The 23,149-nt window shown below is 38.5% G+C and overlaps 1 protein-coding gene across 1 annotated transcript in view; it reads left to right on the forward strand.

Moving 5' to 3' along the window:
• The first annotated feature begins 9,930 nt into the window (after positions 1-9,930).
• The window catches only part of LOC126822430 (dynein regulatory complex subunit 7), a 36,587-nt gene continuing 23,368 nt past the window's right edge, over positions 9,931-23,149 (forward strand). The window contains exons 1-9 of the mRNA XM_056100902.1: positions 9,931-10,291; positions 10,958-11,126; positions 13,572-13,697; positions 14,829-15,023; positions 15,536-15,694; positions 16,654-16,872; positions 17,073-17,195; positions 21,572-21,647; positions 22,746-22,874. Coding sequence (XP_055956877.1) covers positions 10,068-10,291; positions 10,958-11,126; positions 13,572-13,697; positions 14,829-15,023; positions 15,536-15,694; positions 16,654-16,872; positions 17,073-17,195; positions 21,572-21,647; positions 22,746-22,874 — 1,420 coding nt within the window. The 5' untranslated portion in view covers positions 9,931-10,067. The remainder of the gene's footprint in view (positions 10,292-10,957; positions 11,127-13,571; positions 13,698-14,828; positions 15,024-15,535; positions 15,695-16,653; positions 16,873-17,072; positions 17,196-21,571; positions 21,648-22,745; positions 22,875-23,149) is intronic.

Here is a 23,149-nt window from a genome sequence, read left to right on the forward strand (position 1 = left end):
GTCATTGAGTCAACTGGCGGGGTTTCGATTCCTCGGTTGTACGTGACAAGGAGTAGGGTCGTCTGTCCAACCTCGTGGGTTTTCTCCCGGTCATCTGGTTTCCTCCCACTGCTAAAGACTCCTATGCGCAAGCGAATTATTGAAATAAAATTAAACCATATGTTAGTCCCGAATTGACCTAGTTTGTGTCAAGTGGACGTTAAACCCCATTTCTCTCTCTCTCTTTGAAATATGTTATGTTTTTTGGTAGAAATTTCTCTGATTTAATAAATTTTAGTGTTTCTATGGACGAGTTTTACTTCGGTTTTTGTTAATGCCGTGTTTGTTTTTTGTAGTTTACCAGTTGACGGACAGAATGGAGAAGCCCTAGTAGCAGAGGTGATGATATCTGGGAAGAAGAAAGAAGCAGTATTAGCGTGTGCCCTGGAAGCCTGTAGAATTTTAGACAGACATCAATTATTACGACAAGCTAAACACGGTAATAAAATATACTTTATATCGTTACTAAAATAAAATAAAAGTGTGAGAAGATGTATCTGTGAGCTTGTTTCAGCTTTTTAGCAGACAACATCAGCATCATAGTTAATGTAACTCGTATGTCTGCGATATCAGGGGGGTTGGGTGGCCGAATGGTTAGTGCATGCACATTGTATCATAAGGTATGTCATTGAATCAAATGGCATGGTTTCGATTCCCCGGTTGTACGTGACAAGGAATAGGGTCACCTGTCGAACCTCAGGGATTTTCTCTGGGTCCTCCAGTTTCCTCCCATTGCTAAAGACCCCCTTTGCGCAAAATTGAACCATATCCGAGTCCTGAAATGACCTAGGATATGTCGAGTGGACGTTAAACCCCATTTCTCTCTCTCTCTTGTCTGTGATATCACTTCGTTTTTCTGTACCATCCAAATGACTAGACAGCTGTCCTTACCAGGCCCTCCGTCCTGCGCCACCGTCCTGTAGACTTCTCGCCTAACGCAGAGACCCAACAGGCTAGCGAGCCAACATCTTATTCACTTAGCCACAGTGGCTCCGATCACATTTTATAGGTTTTTAGAGAAATCAGCTTTTCCACGATTTTCTGTTTCAGATTCAGCTTTTTCCGTGTGTTTTATCCCCTAATCAGCATCTCTAGCTGTGTTGATCTATATTAACCAAGGTAATTTATTTTGTGTTTTTTAATTACAGAAAGTCGTAAAAGAAAGTCGAAGAATTGGGAAGCTGATGATTTTTATGACAGTGATGAAGACGAGTTTTTGGACCGAACTGGAACAATAGCTGTTAAACGTAAAAAGCGAATGGTGCAGGCTGGGAAGGTTGATAATAAAGGCGATACATATGAAACATTGGTACGGGTTCCACACATAATCATTTGTCTTGCAGAGGGGCTGGTTGTTCAAAGCTCTGTTAACTTTTAATGACTTGTTAACATGGAGTTGATGGATCGTTATCTTTAAATGAAGGGGATCACATGGCTAAGTGGGTAAGCCGCTGGCTCGCTAGCCTGGAGGTCGGGTGTTCGATCCCTGCATTGGCCGAGAAAGTTCATCCAGATTTTCCGGCGTGGTTTCCCCTTGTCAGTGATGCAGGACGGAGGGCCTGACAAGGACAGCTGTCTAGTCATTCGGATGAGACGAAAAACCGAGGTCCTGTGTATACATTGGAATGCACGTAAAAGATCCCTTGGCAGTTGGAATTCGATATAAGAGTAGGCCGTAGCGCCGCCGCCGCATGGGCAAAATTTCCCTCATAGCACACTGTATGGCGTATGCCCGTCTTCATTAGCCCAGGTTAGGAGCAGAACAGTAGGACGTTAAACCCCATTTCATTTCATTTCATTTCATATCTTTAAATGAGAGAAAGTCTGTTGCTGGAAGCCCTGTTAACTTGCCATTATATTTAACAATTTCAACCTCATGGGTTTTCTCTGGGTCCTCCGGTTTCCTCCCACTGCTAAAGATGCCTACATGCAAGTGAATTATTGGAATAAAATTGAACCATATGTTATTCCCAAAATGGGGATCACGTGGCTAAGTGGGTAATTGACGCTGCCTCACTAGCCTGGATGTCGGGTGTTCGATCCCTGCATTGGCCGAGAAAGTTCATTCAGATTTTCCGGCGTGGTTTCCCCTTGTTAGTGATGCAGGATGGAGGGCCTGACAAGGACAGCTGTCTAGTCGTTTGGATGGGATGAAAAATCGAGGTCCCGTGTACACATTGGCGTGCACGTAAAAGATCCCTTGGCAGTTGGAATTCGATATAAGAGTTGGCCGTAGCGCCGCTGCCCGGGCAAAATTTCCCTCATAGCACACTGTATGGCGTATGCCCGTCTTCATTAGCCCAGGTTAGGAGCAGAATAGTAGGAGGTTAAACCCCATTTCATTTCATTTAATTTATTCCCGAAATGACCTAGTTTGTGTCAAGTGGGCATTAAACCCCATCCCTCCCTCCCTCCCTCTCTCTCTCTCTCTCTCCCTCTCTCCTCTCTCTCTCCTCTATCTCTCTCTCCCTCTCTCTCTCCCTCCCTCTCTCTCTCCCATCTCTCTCTCTCCCTCTCTCTCCTCTCTCTCTCTCCCTCCCTCTCTCTCTCCCTCTCTCCTCTCTCTCTCCCTCTATCTCTCTCTCCTCTCTCTCCCTCCCTCTCTCTCTCTCCTCTCTCTCTCCCTCTCTCTATCTCTCTCTCTCTCCCATCTCTCTCTCTCTCTCCCTCTCTCCTCTCTCTCTCCCTCTATCTCTCTCTCCCTCTCTCTCTCCCTCCCTCTCTCTCTCCCATCTCTCTCTCTCCCTCTCTCTCTCTCTCTCTCTCTCTTTTTATTTGATATAATGTAAATATTAATGTATATATTTATAGTTAGAGAAATATAAATCAACTGTTAAAGAGATTGATGATATAGAAGCTAGGTTACAACATGCTAAAGATGGTAAATATCTTTTCTTTTACTAGTGTAACCGGTCAATAGATGCATTGTTTCCACTTTGTGTTTCCATAGACCAAGATAGCAATCTGCTTCCATATTATTTGTTCAATTCCCTCGGTTTTAATTATATACCTGTAACATATTTTGAATAGTCAATTATTTATTTAGGAAAGTTGTATTACAATTTAGTCAGGTGTACATGTATAATAATAATAATAATAATAATTTTCTATAGCATTGAACATTCAGTCAGCCTGACTGCTCTGTGGCGCTTTACAATGTAGATATGATTATAAAAAACATACATATATATACAAATAAACAAAAGAATACAAAGGTCTTCCGGATTCCTCCCACTGCTAAAGACCCCTACATGCGTGTGAATTATTGAAACAAACTGAACCATATCTTAGTCCCTAAATGACCTAGTTTGTATCGAGTGGATGTTAAACCCCATACTTCCATCTCAATTTTGTTTCAAACCCCCAACTAGCTTTGCGTATAATATCTATTCTTTACTTTGGATTACATTTTATATCGACAGAGGCAGCTAAATTTGATGGCGATGACATTGATGCCTTAGATGCCTACATGTCAGCCATTAAGGCTGGTGTCATGGATACCAAGACAAAGATGCAGTTAAAGCGTCAATTGATTATTCTACGTACAGAAGAGATGAGATTACGCAAACTTGTAAACGTTGCCAAACCAGCCTCATTACCAGAATTAAAACAGTGGGTATTATTTTGTCATTTATCCAACATATTTCATACATTTATTATTCTCTGTGCAACTACAGTTTAGGTTTCATTTAGTTGTGTTGTTTTAACAGGAGTTTCTGTATTTAATGTTTAGTTTTAAACCACTGTTAGCAAATTGTTCAAATTCGTTGAGAATCATTGAAAAATATTGGGTTCCTGCTGTCATGTGGTGTAAAATGGCCTGTCTAAATTAGCTAATGAGTGCCAAGTTTACTTTCACTAGCAGTGTTGAGTAATTAACAGAATAATTACCCAACAGAATAGTTAATTACTCAACACTGTTATTGAATGTAAACAGATTTGAACTTTTTGTAGTTTGAAACAGAGATGACTTTACCATTCGTTTATCTCTGGTAAATCCCACCAGCCATTAATCAGCGTTAATCGGTTCCGAAGCTCCGCCCCCAAGTAGCAACCAATTGGCAGTATTTGTTAGAATGAAATGGTGCCGATTTCTCGACAATTAGGCATCGATTCGTTGCATGGGTTACATATTAATGATCCTTGGAACTTTTTCCACATTTTGGCATCAAAAGTTCATTCGAAAAACAGTCAATTTGATGATTTAGCGGGAACTAATTTTAGTGCACAATGTGAGTGATTCTATGTGAAATTTCTGAAGAAACACGATTTTGAGCGGAAATCTTGGATTTTTGCGAAGGGACCAACGGAAGGATACATCACATGACAATCAAAATGGCCGTCAAGTATTTACCAGAGACAAACAAAGGGTAAACTTATCTCTGGGATGCATTGTGTCAGAATTCTTTTGTTTATAATGATTTTTTGTTTGTTCTAATTATAGGAATAATAATTTTTAAAATTTATTTGTGCCATTTTCAAATTAATTATTATTCAGACCTGTTAAAAATCAGAAATCAACGACTTTATCGACGAGTAACATGAAAGGGTTAACGGGTCACAAACCTGTGAAAAAAACGTTACCAATTAAATCGCCGATAGTAACCATGGAAGTAGGAGGAGAAGAAGTAGAAGAGGAAGAGGAAGAAGAAGAAGATGTTGACGACGAACCACAAAAACAAACAATCACTGAAACAAAACCGAAAAATAAAAACTCTGAAAACGAGGAAAGTGAAAGTAGTGCTAAACAAAACGCTGAAACTAAACTAAGTACAAATAGATCAACACTAGGTGCGTTATCGTCAGTTTTAGAGAAATTACAAGGTGATTCTAATAAATCAACCTCTTCAGCTGGTAAAATAAAGGGCCCATCAACACCTTCAGAAGAAGAGGAGTTAATTGTTTCATCATCATCATCAAAATCTCATAAAGGTTAGTAGAACTGGATTATAACATACAAGAAATATAATGGGGTTTAACGTCCTACTTTTCTGCTCCGACTGGGCTAATGAAGACGAGTATACGACATACAGTGTGCTATGAGGGAAATTTTGTCTGGGCAGCGGCACTATGGCCTGCACTTCGAATTCCAACTGCCAAGGGATCTTATACGTGCACACCAATGTATACACTGAACCTCGGTTTTTCGTCCCATTTGAACTACTAGACACCACATTAATACAGAAGAAGGAAGCTGTCACTGTAACCTTGGTATCATTTAATCTTGTGTATCTAGCATTAATTTCTTTCACATTCGTTTAATGTCAAATCTTTGTTTTAAAAATTTGTAAAAATCGTTTAAAATCACCCAAAATCATCTAATTTGTACATGTGTCCAGTTTAAAGCTGACTATTCAATTTGTTAATGAGTGGTTTAGATTCCTCGCTTGTGTGTGACAAGGAGTAGGGTCATCTGCCGAATACCATGCATTTTCTCTAGGTCCTCCGGGTTTCTTCACACTGCTAAAGACCCCTATGTGTAAGCGAATTATTGAAATAAAATTGAACAATATATTAGTCCCGATCTCTCCCTCTCTCTCTTTCTCTCCCTCCCTTTCTCTCCCTCACGAGACAAACTGTGGGGTCCGAAGTGAAACCAGGGTTATCCGTGGACAACCCTGTTGAATTGTAAGTCGCTTGGTGAATTAGTACAAAACTTTGACAAAATAAAACCATAAGTTAGTCCCAAAGAGGACAAGTGGAAGGTAAACTCTATTTCTCTCTCTCTCTCCAATATTCATTAAAACCAGGTATTTCTCTTATTTCAGAAAAGAATAGAAAAAGACATTTACCAGGTCAAGCAAACATTCAGGTAATTTTCCTTATGATGAAACAGAACAACATGTACTTAAAGTAGATTTTTCTTGGTAAACTCAATAATGTTTTTATACGCCCACATTTTCATGTGGACGTAATATGCCGTCACCCCTGTCTGTCAATTGAAATATAGGTCTATCTCCCAAAGATCTTGGTTCCTTTCGATATTGGCATATATCACACCATAACTTCATGAATTATGGCCCCTGATGTACGTAAATCATGTTTTTAGCCTGTAGACACTCTAGAGGTCACAATTGTCATCTGATTTTGATGAAACTTGACATACATGTTTAAAACTCAAAGATCTTGGTTCCTTTCGATATTTGCGCATATCGGATCATAACTTCCTGAAATATGGCCCCTGATTGTACAAAAAATCAAATTTTTAGCTTGTACACCCTCTAAAGGTGACGGTTTCTATTCAATTTTAAGAAAACGTTTGAATATATCACTGTTACACCTTAATGAAGGTTGTGTTCGACTTTAGTAAAAATCTGACTGAAACTGCTGGGCAAAACGGCCGCTCCTTGTACACAAAAAGTGTAAAAGTATGTAATGCCAATGTTGTGGACACTCTAGAGGTGATAATTTTTATCCGATTTTGATGAAACTTGAAATGTATGTTTATATAGATATTCACGCCCCGGAGCTTGTTCTCTGAGAATGTTCCTCGGTGTTGCTGGATAGAGGACCCCTGTCTGTCCATGTAGTTGTTGGCATGCACGTAAAACTACGCTTGAAAGTGGGAATAATTCGATATAAAGGCGTATATATAATGTATATATATATATTAAACTTGGACACATACATTATTAATATCTGAAGACGCCCTTAAAAGGATACATTATTAATATCTGAAGACGCCCATAGAAGGCAGACAGCTAGCTTATATGATTTAATGTATGTCAGAATGAAGTAAAGTGGTGAATTTTTTACCTGGACGTATTTTTTAATTACTTATGTATATATTAATTTACAGGAAGTAAATGAATACGATGCATCAGATCCGGATTATGCTGTTTGGCTTCCCCCAGAAGGTTAGTAAATCATTGGTTACAATCCTTAATACCTGCCCATCAATTCCAATCCTTAATACCTGCCCAGGGGGTTGGATGGCCGAATGGTTAGAATGTGCGCGCTGTATCATGAGGCCTGTCATTGAGTCAACTGGCGTGGTTTTGAATCCCCGGTTGTACGTGACAAAGAGTAGGGTCGTCTGTCCAAACTCGTTGGTTTTCTCTGGGTCCTCCTGTTTCCTCCCACTGCTAAAGACCCCTACGCACAAGCGAATTATTGAAATAGAATTAAACCATATGTTAGTCCCGAAATGACCTAGTTTGTGTCGAGTGGACGTTAAACCCCATTTCTCTCTCTAATACCTGTAAAATAACTACAAGTATAAAATGACAAGATAAAACATACAGAATACACAGACTTCAACTCATTAGACAAAAAACTGTGGTTCTATGTACACATTGGCTTTACATATAAAAACTGTTTCCATATACACATTGGCTTACATATAAAAACTGTGGTTCTGTGTACACATTGGCTTACATATAAAAGAAACCTAAGAATTGAAGTTGGAAACAAAAATTCCATCACAGAACACGGTTTAAGATCCTATTTTTCTACACCAACTGAGACAATAAAGACAGGTACACGCCATGCAATGTTCTATGAGGGAAATTTTGCGGCACTACGGCCAATGTATACACAGATCCATGATTTTTTGTCACATCTGAATGACTTGTGATGCCCTCTGTCCTGCATCAGTGTTTAAGGTGGCCCTCAGTGCGATTCAGATCCTTGAGGCCCTGATTCTACAATACCAATCCATGCAGCCTATGACTGTCCAGTGCTCCATCCATGAAAATAATAGTTCAATTGATAACAGTATATATATAGCTGTGTGTTTATTTTCTATTTACAGGTCAGAGTGGAGATGGAAAGACTCATCTTAATGATAAATATGGATATTAAACAGACTCTCTCACTCTTCTGTATAAATTATGTATATTAAACAGACTCTCTCACTCTTCTGTATAAATTATGCATAAAATGATATAAACCCAATAAACTGAAAAGCCATTTAATTTTTGTTATGTACAATTATTTTCATCGACAGTACTGCATTGTGCTAGGGGATTGGATGGCTGAATGGTTAGTGTGTATGGGTTGTATCATAAGGTCTGTCATTGAGTCAGCTGGAGTGGTTTCAATTCTGGGGTTGTACTTGACCAAAGTAGGGTCGCCTGTCCATCCTCGTGGGTTTTCTCCGGGTCCTCCGGTTTCCTCCCACTGCTTAAGACTATTACAGGCAAGCGAATTATAGAAATAAAATTGAACCATGTGTTAGTCCTAAAATGACCTAGTTTGTGTCAAGTGGACTTTAAACCCCATTTCTCTCTTTGCATTCTACTTTTGACAATGTCTCCAAATTTTGCTCCCACACTGCCGTTTCCACTTCAGTCATCATCGATTTCCAGCCGTCACAGAGTCGTATACATGCACACCAATGAGTACATGGGTGGCCCATCACAAGAACTAGATCATAGACAAATGGAAACCATTCGTTTTTTTCAATATATTGTATATTATGTAATTTATTTGTAACCGGGAGAGAGGTCTATATAGGCCTTGCCTGTTCCCCAATCCCCTCAGTTCCTGAATAAATATTGTTTAGAAAAAAAAAAATGGAAACCAGACTGGAATATACTAATACTGGGATTGAGCCACTTGCTAAAACATGAAGGAGGCATGGTGGCTAAGTGGGTAAGATGCTGGGTCTCTAGCCAGGAGGTTGCGTGTTCGATCCCTGCATTGGCTGAGAAAGTTTATCAGGATTTTCCGGCGTGGTTTCCCTTTGTCAGTGGTGTAGGATGGAGGGTCTGACAAGGACTGCAGTCTAGTCGATCAGATGGTATGAAAAACCAAGGACCTATGTTTACAGTGGCGTGCACGTAAAAGATCCCTTGGCAGTTGGAATTCGATATAACAGTAGGCAATAGTGCTGCTGTCCGGGCAACATTCTCCTCATAGCACACTGTATGGTGTATGCTCGCCTTCATTAGCCCGGTCGGAGCGGAACAGTAGGACGTTAAACACCATTTCATTTCATTTCGCTAAAACATCAAACCTCTTCACTGTCCCGAATGGTTAGCGTGCATGCTGTATTATAAGGTCTGTCATTGAGTCAACTGGCATGGTTTCGATTTTCTGGTTGTACATGACAAGGAGTAGGGTCGCCTGTCCAACCTTGTGGGTTTTCTCTGGGGCCTCAGATTTCCTCCCACTGCTAAAGACCCCTACGTGCAAGCAAATTATTGAAATAAAATTGAACCATGTTAGTCGCGAAATGACTTAGTATGTGTCGAGTGGACATTAAACCCCATTGCTCTCCCTCGCTTCGATGATCTGATTTGCAGATCTACCATTGGATCACCATTGGGGGTAAAAGTGCCCTCCCCTCCCCCCCCCCCCCCGCGCCGCCACTGCGTGGGACATGTCCAGCTTGATGTAAAATATTGTCAATTTTGCTTACTAAGGCCCGATGTGATTTGCGCTAGGCTTCGCTATGTGGAACTATATAGCACCATCTCTTTTCTCGAAACACGGAGGGTTGAGAGGTGAGGTTTGTTATCTACATCACATTATCTTTATTCACCATTTTTGTACTGATATTCCTTTTAGAGATTCAAAATCTCGGAAATGTGACCAGGTGGTTTAAATTAATATTCCCAATAAAATAACAGAATTGGTATAAGACATCTACCTTTCATATATTAACTCAAAAACCCAAAAATGAATGTGAATTTAGAAATGTGCGACCAAATACAAGGGGCGATAATTTCGTGCGTCAAGGGAAACAACTCCGTTTTAATGTACCGGAAGTGAAAGTCGATTGTACGTGGAGTGATATTTGTTTTTATGGTTTATTTATTTGGGAAAATATTTTAGTGGTTTATATATAACTTGAAACAAAATGAATGCAAATGATTACAATGGATGAATTGTATTTGGTTCATTAGTCTAATACGTTAGAATGAACGCGTGAACTACATGTTGCCATGGTTGCGGATGTGTCATAAACAGGTGTTGTTTGCCCCGGTTCCCGTTTGTAAACAGTGAAGTGGGACGTTTAAGTTTTCTTTTATGGCAAAATCTAATTAGACAGAAACAATTAGGCGGTCGATAGAGAGAAGAAAATGGAAAGCGCATCCGAAGAAAGTCCGGGCTTAGTTCCAACCGATTTAGATACGACGGAAGGGGCTGACGTAACAAATGACAGCAGCGAATTGACTGCTGATATTGGGGAAGATCAAGAGGGCAGCTCTGAAAATGTCGAGGGTGAAGAAGAATTATCACCAGATGCGGAAGCTTTAAAAGAAGAATTAGCTAAAATAGTTGTCCATTCTCCTGCTATAGAAAAGTAATTTTTTTTTTAGAGTAACTAGATCTAAACCTCTTTGAATGTTTGATCTGATCCAAATGCGGGGACAAACTTCAATTATTTTCGCCTTCGGGAAAGATTTATAGGAAGACTGCATGTTCAGGAAATTTATTTTGATTTTGTGTCTACTACAGAACATGAAATTAGTTATATCTCAACGCTGGTTTTACTAATTTAGCTACCTGTACCGTATTATTATCATTGAAGACTCAGTTTGATGATGTTGCAAAAATTAGACTTTCTTCTATATTCACTCTAACACTTGTATGTGACAAGGAGTAGGGGTTTTCCGCCTAAACTTGTGGACTTTTCTCCAGCTAATAAACGCAAGCGAATTATTGATATAAAAGTGGGGGGTTGGATGGTCGAATGGTTTTCTCCGGGTCCTCCCACTGCTAAAGACCCCTACGCGCAAGTGAATTATTAAAATAAAATTGAACCATATGTTAGTCCCAGAATGATCTAGTTTGTGTCGAGTGGATGTTACCCCCCCCCCATCTCTCTATCTCTCTCTGACATAAAATTGTGTGGTATGTTAGCCTCATGATGACTTAGTTTGCATAGCTCTCTCTCACATCATTATTTTTGTCAAATGTTAAATTATACTGACTTAACTTCAATCAATTTTTTTATATTTTATTTTAGGATAGAAGAAAAATTTGATCCAGCTGAATTTCCTGATTCTTATAAAAACAATTTACCAAAAGAGTTACTGATTTTACAATATTCTGATAATTTTCGTCGGCAATATGTCCACCTGTACCGAGATAGAAAACCTTTATTTTTAAACCCAGTAAATGAGTGTGGAGTCGAGGTAAATATGTGTTTTTCAAATCGCCATGTTAATGGATTTTTAAATGAAACAAATGTAAATTAGATTGGGCTTTGAGCAGACTTTTTTGTTTAGAGTTTTAGCACATCATAAGAATCCTATTATACTATTCAAAAAAAGTAGGGGATATTTGATTTTGGGGGCATAATACTAAAATATGCAAATGACTACGAAAAAAGTCACTATAGAACCTAACAGAAGAAACATTTCCAGTTACATGTGACGCCCAAACGCACCAATAGCTACCGCATGGAATGCAGGTGATGCTTGGGATCATCATGGGGGTCCAACCCAAGATTTGCACGACTCTGACTTTGAATGTTACAGTCATTGTGGCATTGAATTCCAGGGTGGAAACATCAGTTTAATTGTTTTAGTGACCAGAAAACAAATTTTGATATGCATCGGCTTGCCCAAAATGAAAGGTTACGTGCCCTTGGCATGCTACAGATCGGCACAACACAGGCGGTTGTGGCGCAGACGATGAATGTTTCTCAGTCTGTCATAAGCAGGCTATGGTCCAGATACCGTGATACACAATCTGTACAGGACAGACCACGCTCAGGTCGACCAAGGGCGACAACTCAAGCCCAGGATCGATTTATCCGTACCTTGGCCTTGAGAAATCGTGTCATCACAGCAAATCAGATCAGCGCTCGTCTTCAAACAGACACTGGTGGCCAGACGATTCGGAATCGACTGCATAGGGGTCACCTTCGCGCCCGACGTCCTCGCGTGATCCCTTGTTTGAGAGATCATCACATTCAGGCAAGACGTCGTTGGTGTAGGGATCGTCAACACTGGGATAATCGACGCTGGAGCAATGTGATGTTTTCAGATGAGTCAAGGTTCACTGTTGATTTTTTGGACAGACGTAGGAGGGTGTGGCGTCGTCGAAACGAGCGCTTCCAAGACGTTAACGTCATCAGACATGATCGATTTGGGGGTGGTTCTGTTATGGTGTGGGGAGGCATCACTGTTGCTGGAAGAACGGCTTTACATGTTGTTGCAGGGCGTGTTACAGGCCAGTACTACCGGGACAACATCTTGGCAGTCCATGTTGTGCCGTTCGCACGACGTCATGGCCGCCGTTTCATCTTCCAGGATGACAACGCAAGATGTCACAGGGCCAGGATCGTTACAGGTTACCTCCAACAACAGAACATCACCACATTACCTTGGCCAGCACTGAGTCCCGACCTCTCCCCCATCGAGCATGTCTGGGACATGCTTGGACAGAGGTTACGTCAACGTCAACAACGTCCTGCCAATGTCCAAGAACTTGCTGCTGCGTTGGAACAGGAATGGGACAATCTGGACCAAAATGACCTTAGACGTCTCATTAGGAGTATGCCACGTCGGATCAATGCTTGTTTGGCAAACAGAGGAGGATTTACCCGTTACTGACTTGGTTGTGATGCTGTGGTAACTTTGCTGTTTGACCCCGGGTATCATTTTACCCTTATAATGGTCAGTCTGTGCCTTACTTAGTCTAACGATCATTTGGAATAAATCGATGAATGTGAACTTCATTTCATTTTGTCATTTGTTTCTTCGTCAGTTTCATTAGGTGACTTTAATAACACTTAAAAATCAAAACCCCTACTTTTTTTGAATAGTATATAACAAAAGAGAATTGGGGTATGACCCTATTTCGACAGGCCAAGTCTATGCTATATATACATCTCACAGATGTTTGTAAGCTACAGGGGGGGGGGGGGGTAGGTTGTGGATGGCTGAATGGTGTACACGTATCATAAGGTCTGTGATTGAGTCAACTGGCAAGGTTTCTATTCCCCAGTTGTATGTGACAAGGAATAGTGTCGCCTGTCAAACTTCGTTTTTTTTCTCCGGGTCCTCCGGAAAAACGAATACTCAATCAACAAAGACACATAACTGAAGAATAACTCAGGCCTACCTGTCCAATTAATACAACAGACAATCTCACCTTGGTCCACAAAAGAGAGACACATACTAGTTGCCTCCCACTTCCAATTTCCAAGGCATAGTCGAAACCTTGACCCTGATATAATTAAACTATTTGGTACTAATTCGTACCTAATTGATGATTAAATCATTGATGATTAAATCGAAAAATGGATAATCAAGACTATGTTTTTCATCGTACCGACATTAGTAATGATGTCTGAGGCTAGGCCTAAAATTCAATCGCTAATGTCTAGATTAAGAGTGGAGCAATTTGAAATTTTCAGCATTATCTAGTTTTTAACTATTATAGTGAGAACTGCCAGCTCTTTATCTAATCTCCCATAATGTATCTTTAAGTCAGGAATATTTATATATTGCAATAAAAACTTTAATAAGAATCAGAATAATTATGTTTTCCTGGTAAAAAGTATTAATGTTATGTTTTCCCGTTAAAAGGTATTAATGGTATGACTCATTTAGAATCATTTTTATTTTCAGAAATTTGTTTGTACGACTATAAATCCTACTCAGCTACCATATAAGGAATTATATGATTGGGATACGGCAGCTGAGTTTGTGGCCGATTATTTAGATTTTGAAACCTTGGATCCACCATATGAACTCGTAAGAAACAATTTTTTCTTTTTTTTAAATTTAATATTAAAATAGATACTTCATGAAATTTTTGGGAAAATTTCGTGGCCGAATGGTTTAATGTGTGCGTGTTAGACCATAAGATCTGTCATTGAGTCAAGTGGCGTGGATTTGATTGTGTGACCAGGAGTAGTGTCACATGTCCAACCTCGTTGGTTTTCCTCCGGTCCCACTGCTAAAGACTCCTATGCGCAAGCGAATTTTTGAATTAAAATTGAACCGTAGTTAGTCCCAAAATGATTGTGTCGAGTGGACGGACGTTAAACCCCATTTCTCATGAATAGAGGTACATGTATTATGGGTAAACCTGATATTGTTTATTTGTTATATATGCTCAGTTTGCAGTATATTTGATTGTCGACAAAGCTGTAATTCTAAAAAAAAACATGCATCATATTTAATCCGCAACCATAGAATTGAAAGAGGGCGGTGTGTGGATGGCTGAATGGTTAGCGCAGGCATGTTTTATCATAAGGTCTGTCATTAAGTCAACTGGCATGGTTTTGATTCCTCCAGTTGTACATGACATTGAGTAGAATTGCCTGTCCAACCTCGTGGGTTTTCTCCAGGTCCTCCGGTTTCCTCCCACTGCTAAAGACCCCTACACGCACGCATATTATTGAAATAAAATTGAACCATATATGTTAGTCCCGAAATGACCTAGTTTGTGTCTAGTGGATGTTAAACCCCAATTCTCTATCTCCTTTTCGTTGATTGTCATTTCCAAACATGTTTGTCCCGAAATGACCTATTTTTTGTTGAGTGGATGTTAAATTCCATTTCACACTCCTATATCAAACATTTGGCGGAGAAAGTATCAGGATGGATGGGTTCGCCTTGTCAGTGGCGCAGGACGAAGGGCCTGACAAGAACAGCTGCCTCGTTCAGATGGGACGAAAAACCGAGGACCTGTGCATGCATTGGCGACCACGTAAAAGATCTCTTGGCAGCTGGAATTTGATATAAGAGAAGGTCATAGTGCCACTGCCCGGGCAAAACTTCCCTCATAGCACTCTGTATGGCATATGCCCGTCTTCATTAGCTCAGTTGGAGCCGAACATTAGAACGTTAAACCCCATTTCATTTCATTTTATATTACAGCCCACCCGGTTGTTATCACCCACCACCGTGTTAAAACGACAGAAGGGAAACTGTTTCGAGTACAGCACTTTATTGTGTTCCTTCTTGCTGTCAGCTGGATATGATGCCTACGTTGTCAATGGTTACGCTACAAAAGAAACTTGTCTTGCTGATGAAACGAGAGAAATTTGTCCGCTACTTACAAAGAAAGAACAGGTTAGTTGGATATTGGTTGATGTTCGAAAGTATATAAAAAACAAAACAAAATACAAATCGTTAAAGATACATTATGGGAGATTAGATAGAGAGCTGACAGTTTTCACTATAATAGATAAACACTAGATAATGTAAAGGGAATTTGCTGAAAATTTCAGTCAAATTGATCCACTCTGAACCGAAATTTTACTGATTGAATTTTCGGCCTAGCCTCGATCATCATTACTGATGTTGGTACGATAAAAAACATAGTCTTGATTAAATCCATTTCATGATTAAATCATGAATGAAAGTGGAGCAGCAAATGGGGTCCTAATCCAGTAAACATCGCAGGCTAGCGTTGACATCAAGAGTTGATTATGGTTTGGATAAGTTAATTAATGTCTAATTAATAATTAAGATACCATTTCAGGCCTAAAGAAAGACCTGCAATAGGCAGATTTAGCTCTTGTATAATGTATGTTTAATTTTAATCCGATTGATAAAATTGATGTTTATATTTTTTCTCTCAGAAAGTGGAAGAAGCAAAAAAGAAAGAATTAAAGAAATATACGGTGAAACCTCCACGAGATCTACAGAGTAAGTTTGAAATGAAAATGGAGCAAAGAAAAATTGCTGCCAAAGAAGCGGAAGAAGCTAAACGACGCCAGGAGGAGATAGAAAGGCAATTAGTAAGTTTTAAATTAGATGGAGTTATCTCTCTTTATGTTAAGCTTCCCTCAGTTGAATCATCATTGGTGAACGGGGTTGAGTGGTAGAGTTGTCATAAGGGACATGTCTGACGAACATGGGGACATGTCTGATGAACATGTGGACAGGTCTCGCAAACATAGGGTCATGTCTCCCGAACATAGATTCATGTCTCACAAATATAGGGTCAGGGTCATGTCTCCCGAACATAGGGACATGCATGATGAATATATTGAAAATTTCTCTCTCTCTTTGAATGAATACATGCATTTTCTGAAAATTTGCGGCTTGGTCAGCCATATTAGCGTTTAAAACAAATAAAGCGTGCATTGTCCAATTCACTTAATACCTAAGCCATCCAACGATCTAGAGCGCTTATGGGCTTGTCATATGAATAAATGTCTAAAGGATGATTTATATAACAGCAGCTGTTTATCTATAGTACATAAAACGGTATATTAATTACTGCTCCTTATTAAACATACATTATGCAAGAGCTAAATCTGCCTATTGCAGGTCTTTTTGTAGGCCTGAAATTTTATATAAATTATTAATTAGAAATTTATTAACTTATCCAGCCCATAATCAACTCTCAATGCCATCACTAGCTTGCGATATTTAGTGGATTGGAATACATTTTGTGAATGATAATAAAACGGATAAATGGATAATCCAGACTTGGTTTTTTAGTAATGGTAATTGAGGCTAACCTAAAATTCAAAAGCTAATATCTCGGTTCAGAGTGGAGCAATTTGACTGAAATTTTCAGCATATTCTCTTTACATTATCTATTTATGTACCTATTATAGCAAGAACTGTAAACTTTTTATCTGATCTCCCATAATTCCCCTTTAATGCCTTTTTAGCAGTGATTTTATTTATTAATTTCTGTCCAGTTTGTGAACACCATTGGAGTTATAAATGATTATTTATTTTTTAGGAGCTAGAGAAGCCACCACCAGATCCACTTTATGGTTTAAGAATTCACACCTGGATCCTGGTATTATCGGGTAAACGAGAAGTAGCCGAGAGTTTTTTTATCGAACCGTTTACCGGGTTACCATATCCTGTTGACAGTACGAATTATCTGGGTATTGAATCGGTGTGGAATAATACCAACTACTGGGTTAACATGCAGGATTGTTCCAACGGTGTTCAGGTAACAATACAATCTAATTAAAACACACATCCTATTTCATTTCATTTTTTATAGTTCAAAATTTCGTTTTACTTGTCTTTACTACACTAGGATCTGGAAGGGTTGTAATTCAAAATAAGACGCTGTTATAATCTAGGTGATTGTACTCCTATATATATTTTAGTATTTTTCGGGTTTGTTATTTTTTTTTTTAATTTTAGGGTTTGAGTTACGATCTAGGTGATTGTACGAGATGGGAGTATATGTTTCCAGGTCTAGACAAACCGCTTCTACAAATACCAGAAGCAGAAGAAGATTTAATGGCTGGCTTAGATGAGGAAGAGGTAGGCCTGTTTTTTATTGTTCAGATGGTGATAAAAACTTGAGTGTGAACTCGCATACGTTGATTAAAGTCTCTGATTGAAATTTGAATTGATTACAAACTTGTGCTTTCTGCATCATCATTGTCAGTGCGTGTATGAAGAATAAGGAAACTTTAGGCCAAATTATAATCATACAACATTATAATGCTAGGTTCCCACTATCATGATTTGTGCTGCGATTGAAATCGTGGAGTAATCGTGGTGATCCTATCAGGTCATATCATATATTGAGGTCAGTCGTAGCAATCGTGTTGATCGAATCGAAACGTATCTGCACGTACCAGATCGTGGACTCAATAGGGACAATCCTATCGTAACGTATCGCACCACCGTGGGAACCTAGCATAATATATACATTGTGTGATAATTTGTGTCTGTCAGTGTGTGTGACTGGTGCCTTGTATTATATGGAAGAAAGAAGACTTGTATTGTAAATATTAAAGTTTGATTTCGATTTAAATATTAACTTTCCAAAATTAGATGTCCAGCGGCTTTTGCTGCATCCAGCTACATTTTCACTTTCAATTATTCCTTAAACCAAATTGAATACCTCACACGGAGCGCAATTGTGCCAGTTCTGTAAATTATACCTATAGCCTTTCTTTTTTTTATTTATTTGAAATTAATATTAATATTTGAAGTAATTTGCCATTTAGTGAGTATGGCTAACTAAACCGAATGTTTTGGGTTCGTTCCCAGTGTTGGTCAAGAAAGTTCCAATGATTTTCCGGTGTGGTTTTGCCTTGTCAGTTGCGTAGAATAGATTCCTACCAAAAAACGGCATCTACTTATTTGGATGGGACAAAAATAATGAAATCCTGTTGTACATGAAAGAACCCTTGAAATTTGAAGAGTTTACAGAAATGCTTCATGGCGTCTTCATTTGCTCATTTGTTGCAAAAGTGTAGGAAATTAAAACCCATTTTATTGCCTTTATAATATTTAAAGTTATAATATTTGCTAGGCTAAGATACAGCGTTATGTAATCGCCAGTATCAAATATGTAAGTATATCGCCATCACAACAAATATATCGCCATCACAACAAGTAGATCGCCATCACAACAAGTAGGACAGATAAGAGCACCCTTAGTAGGCTAAGCACATATCAATGCACAAATTACCTACGTCTTCAGATTATATGAAAAGGGTATTTTCACTTCTTGTTTGGTACAATAGTAAAATAGCTTTAAGCTGGGATTGTCTTGGGTTTTATATATATAAGCATGAAGATCTCGTAAGCCAACATTGTTAGATTAGCTCACAATACGTTAATTAATTAAAGTAAATTCTGAGCATAGATTTATCTGTGGATGCTTTAAACGGGTTGTTCTTTGAGTGAATTTTTGCGTACATTTATCTGTGGATACTTTAAAGTGGGTTGTTCTTTGAGTGAATCAAACTGGTTAATTGTCTGGGAATCCTGGGCGGGGGGTTGGATGGTCGAATGGTTAGCACGTGTGCATTCAATCATAAGGCCTGTCATTGAGTCAACTAGGCATGGTTTCGAATCCTTGGTTGTACGTGACAAGGAGTAGCGTTGCCTGTCCAACCTTGTGGGTTTTCTCTGGGTCCTCTGGTTTCCTCCCACTGCTAAAGACCCCTACGCGCAAGCGAATTATTGAAATAAAATTAAACCATATGTTAGTTGCAGCTCTCTCTCTCTCTCTCTCTCTCTCTCTCTCTTTCTCTTATATTAATGTGATGAAATGATGTTTATATGCAGAGTATCTATTCAGCGTATCAGTAATGGCATTTATAGTACAGCACTATTAATTGGATGAAATGCATCAGTCAGTTTGAATTTCATTTTCCAATCTGATTAAAACACAGATCCTATTTCGTTTCATTTTTTTATAGTTCAAAATTTCGTTTTACTTGTCTTTACATGTACTACACTAGGATCAGGAGCAGTCGTTATATAACTTGCGTTCCTATTGATGTGAGAGATTAGCCAATGAAATGGTCAGTTATGGCGAGTTTTAGGCGGGAGTTGCATGGAACTGTGGGTAACCCAATAGAAGCATCAACTCTAATTGGTTAATCAAATGTCTAACGTCATAGGGTCAAAAGCCCTCTGACGCAACCCCTCACTAAAACCGGTCAGATCTTCATCTAGTTGACGGCATCGAAAGTATAAAAAAATGAAATGAAATATAGATCTGTATTTTGATCAGATTATTTTGTTTCAGTAGAAATAAAAAGTAGAAATATTGAAAGACTTGTGTTGCAATTACACATCTTTTCCATCAAGCCTGGGCATAAGGCACCTGTCATAGACACAAATAATCACACAACGTTTTTATTAGAGTATAGGGAGACGCCCAAAAAACAGAACCCATAAAATTTGTATTAAATCCTACAATGGGACAGTAAATTTGATGAAATTTGCTGGACTTAAACTTCGGTCTGTGTATGATCATTGCCCAAAGTTTCAGTTATCTTGGTGGCTTTGCATAAAAGTGATGTTCCTTCCAAAATATACTCCAAATGGCCTCTGTGGTATTGGAGGCAAATTTGCATAAGTTGCACAAAATTGTCAATTACTTGAACACATTCCTTGGAATTTGCTGGGCCTTTGTAGGATTTAATAAAATTTTTATGGGTTCTGTTTTTTTGGGGGGTCACCCTATATATACATGCAACATTTCAATACTCTTACCATATATATATATATATATATACATTGTGTGATAATTTGTACTGGACAATGTCTGCGGCAGTTGCCTTATGTCCTTGCTTGTTTGTGTGCCGTGAAGTCTATCCATTAGCTGTTGTTGTTGTTACGTGGAGGGTTGGATGGCTGATTGGTTTAACCTGTGTGTGTTAGATTACATGGACTGTCATTGAGTCAACTGGTATGGTTTCGATTCCACGTTTGTACGTGATGGGGAGTAGGGGCGCCTGTCTAACCTTGTGGGTTTTCTACATTGAAATAATAGTTTGACGATGGGGGGTTAGATGGGCGAATGGTTCGCACGTGAAGGTCTGTCATTGAGTCAACTAGCATGGTTTTGATTCCACGTTTGTACGTGACGGGGAGTAGGGGTGCCTGTCTAACCGCGTGGGTTTTCTCTGTTTCCTCCAGTTTTCTCCCACTGCTAAAGACCCGTACATGCAAATAAATTATTGAAATAATATTAATCTCGAAATGAAGTAGTTTGTGTGGAATGGACATTAAACACCTCCTCTCTCTCTCTCTCTCTCTCTCTCTCTCTCTCTCTCTCTGCACCATAATTTCTGGGAGATAATGATATTATAGTAATTTGTTTATTATTTTTCTACGATCAATAAAACCATGATTGATCTTTTCTGCCTTAGTTTGACGATTGGGGGGTGGATCGCCGAATGGTTAGCGTGTGCGCGTTGTATCATAAGTTCTGTTATTGAGTCAACTGGTGTTGTTTCCATTTCCCGGTTGTACGTGACAACCCCATGGGTTTTCTCCTGGTCCTCTGGTTTCCTCCCACTGCTAAAGACCCCTACTCACAAGCGAATTATTGAAATAAAATTGAACCATATGTTGGTCCCAAAATGACCTAGTTTGTGTCAAGTCGGTTAATCTCTCTCTCTCTCTCACTGCAGATGATATAAATGAGATATGTTAAAAAGTCAGCGCCTCTTTGTTTAATCCAAGCCAGAAGATTACTTTAAAGGGGTTGTCACAGATATGTTTGAGTGATTCAAACTGGTTAATTATGTGTGAATGCTAGTCCTGTACAATGATCAGAATTTCTGTGGTACTTTTTCATAGAATTACATTCTTTCAGTTTTGTATCATATATTGTCCAAAATCCTCAAATGTCTTGATATCCATGTCGGCCTACTTGTCTAAATTATAGAGATAAATGGCATCATGATTATCATATTGTCATGACTGAACAATGAAATTCATTAGATTACTTACCTCCTACATGTAACCCTGGTAACATCTCGTTATGTACAGCTAAACCTTCGGACAATGTATTTGGACTGCTTCTTTTATTTTGGAAGGGGGGGGTGTTGATGGCCGAATGGTCTGTCATTGAGTCGACTGGCATGGTTTTGAATCCCCGGTTGTACGTGACAAGGAGTAGGGTCGCCTGTCCAACCTCGTGGGTTTTCTCTGGGTCATCCGGTTTCCTCCCACTGCTAAAGACCCCTATGCGCAAGCGAATTATTGAAATAAAATTAAACCATATGTTAGTTCCGAAATGACCTAGTTTGTGTCGCGTGGACGTTAAACCCCATTTCTCTCTCTCTGGACTGTTTCTTTTATTTTGGAAACCTTGGGGTATTTTGGGGGGCGGAGGGGACTGCTACTTTAACTATCTTGTATTATTTTATTTATTTCTATAGGACGAAGATAAGGAAATAGAGAAACACCTGGATATGCCACCAACATGGGTTGAACCATTAAAATTATCTCTAAAAGGTACTGCTTTTTGTACTTATTTATAGTTCTATCATAAAGAGTTCAATTTCTTTTGTTTATCGAAACCCTTTTTTTTTGTTGCATTTGATTGAGAGTCTGTCAATGATCGTTGACAGTTTTAACTGATTTATAATATTTAATTTTCAAAACTGAGTATTAAGTTGCACAATGTTGAGATATACAGTTCCATATGTTGAGATACACAAGTCATTGTATTGAGATGCACAACTTATTATATTGAGATATACAACTCATTATATTGAGTAGCAAAACTCATTATATTGAGATGCACAACTTATTATATTGAGAAGCAAATTTCATTATATTGAGATACACAATTCATTGTATTGAGATGCAAAACTAATTATATTGAGATACACAACTTAGTGTATTGAGATACACAACTCATTATATAGAGATACACAACTCATTATATAGAGATACACAACTTAGTGTATTGAGACACACAATTCATTATATTAAGATGCACAACCCATTATATTGAGATGCACAACTCATTATATTGAGATGCACAACTCATTATATTGAGATGCAAAACTTATTATATTGAGATACACAACTTAGTGTCTTGAGATACACAATTCGTTATATTGAGATGCACAAGTCATTATATTGAGATGCACAAGTCATTATATTGAGATACAAAATTCATTATATTGAGATGCAAAACATATTATATTGAGATACACAACTTATTATATTGAGATGCACAAGTCATTATATTGAGATGCACAAGTCAATGTATTGAGATGCATAATTCATTAATATTGAGTTACACAACTCATTATATTGAGATGCATAACTCATTATATTGAGATGCATAACTCATTATATTGAGATGCATAACTCATTATATTGAGATACACAGCTCATTATATTGAGATACACTATTCAATATATTGAGATATGCAACTCATTAAACCCCATTTCAATTCATTTCTATATTGAGATGCTCAATCAACACATTATAATGAGATGCACTAGTCAACATATTGTGACATATATTGCCATACTGGTACTTGAGGCTTTAATAAAACGAAATCATGTTCTTATAATTTCTGTTTCTTTTTCCCGTAGATTTTCAGATGAGGTGTCCTTTAGGTAAAAAGAGCAAGTTATACAAACGAGCTAAATTGGAAAAATTTGCCCATTATTTGATGCCGGATGGATTGATATCTCGACTGTCTGTGTACGATGATCGTGAATGTAAGTTATTTTATGCTCATCTGTTTCGTCTGTCTAGACAGATTTTATATTTTACCAAATATAGACAATGTAATAATGATACAGTGTACTATTAAACCGTCGTCTAGTCTTTACAAGACCTAGCCATCTAATTTTACCCCTAATGCTTTTATCTTCTACCAAATATGGTAATCTCATAATACAATTTACACCATATATGGTTACTTACTGAAAGGGAGGTTGGCTGGTCTAGATTATAAGGTCTGTCAAATGACTAGGTATTTCGAATTCAAGAT

Source organism: Patella vulgata, chromosome 5 (genome assembly GCF_932274485.2).
Source record: "Patella vulgata chromosome 5, xgPatVulg1.2, whole genome shotgun sequence".
Classification (NCBI taxonomy): Eukaryota; Metazoa; Mollusca; class Gastropoda; family Patellidae; genus Patella; species Patella vulgata.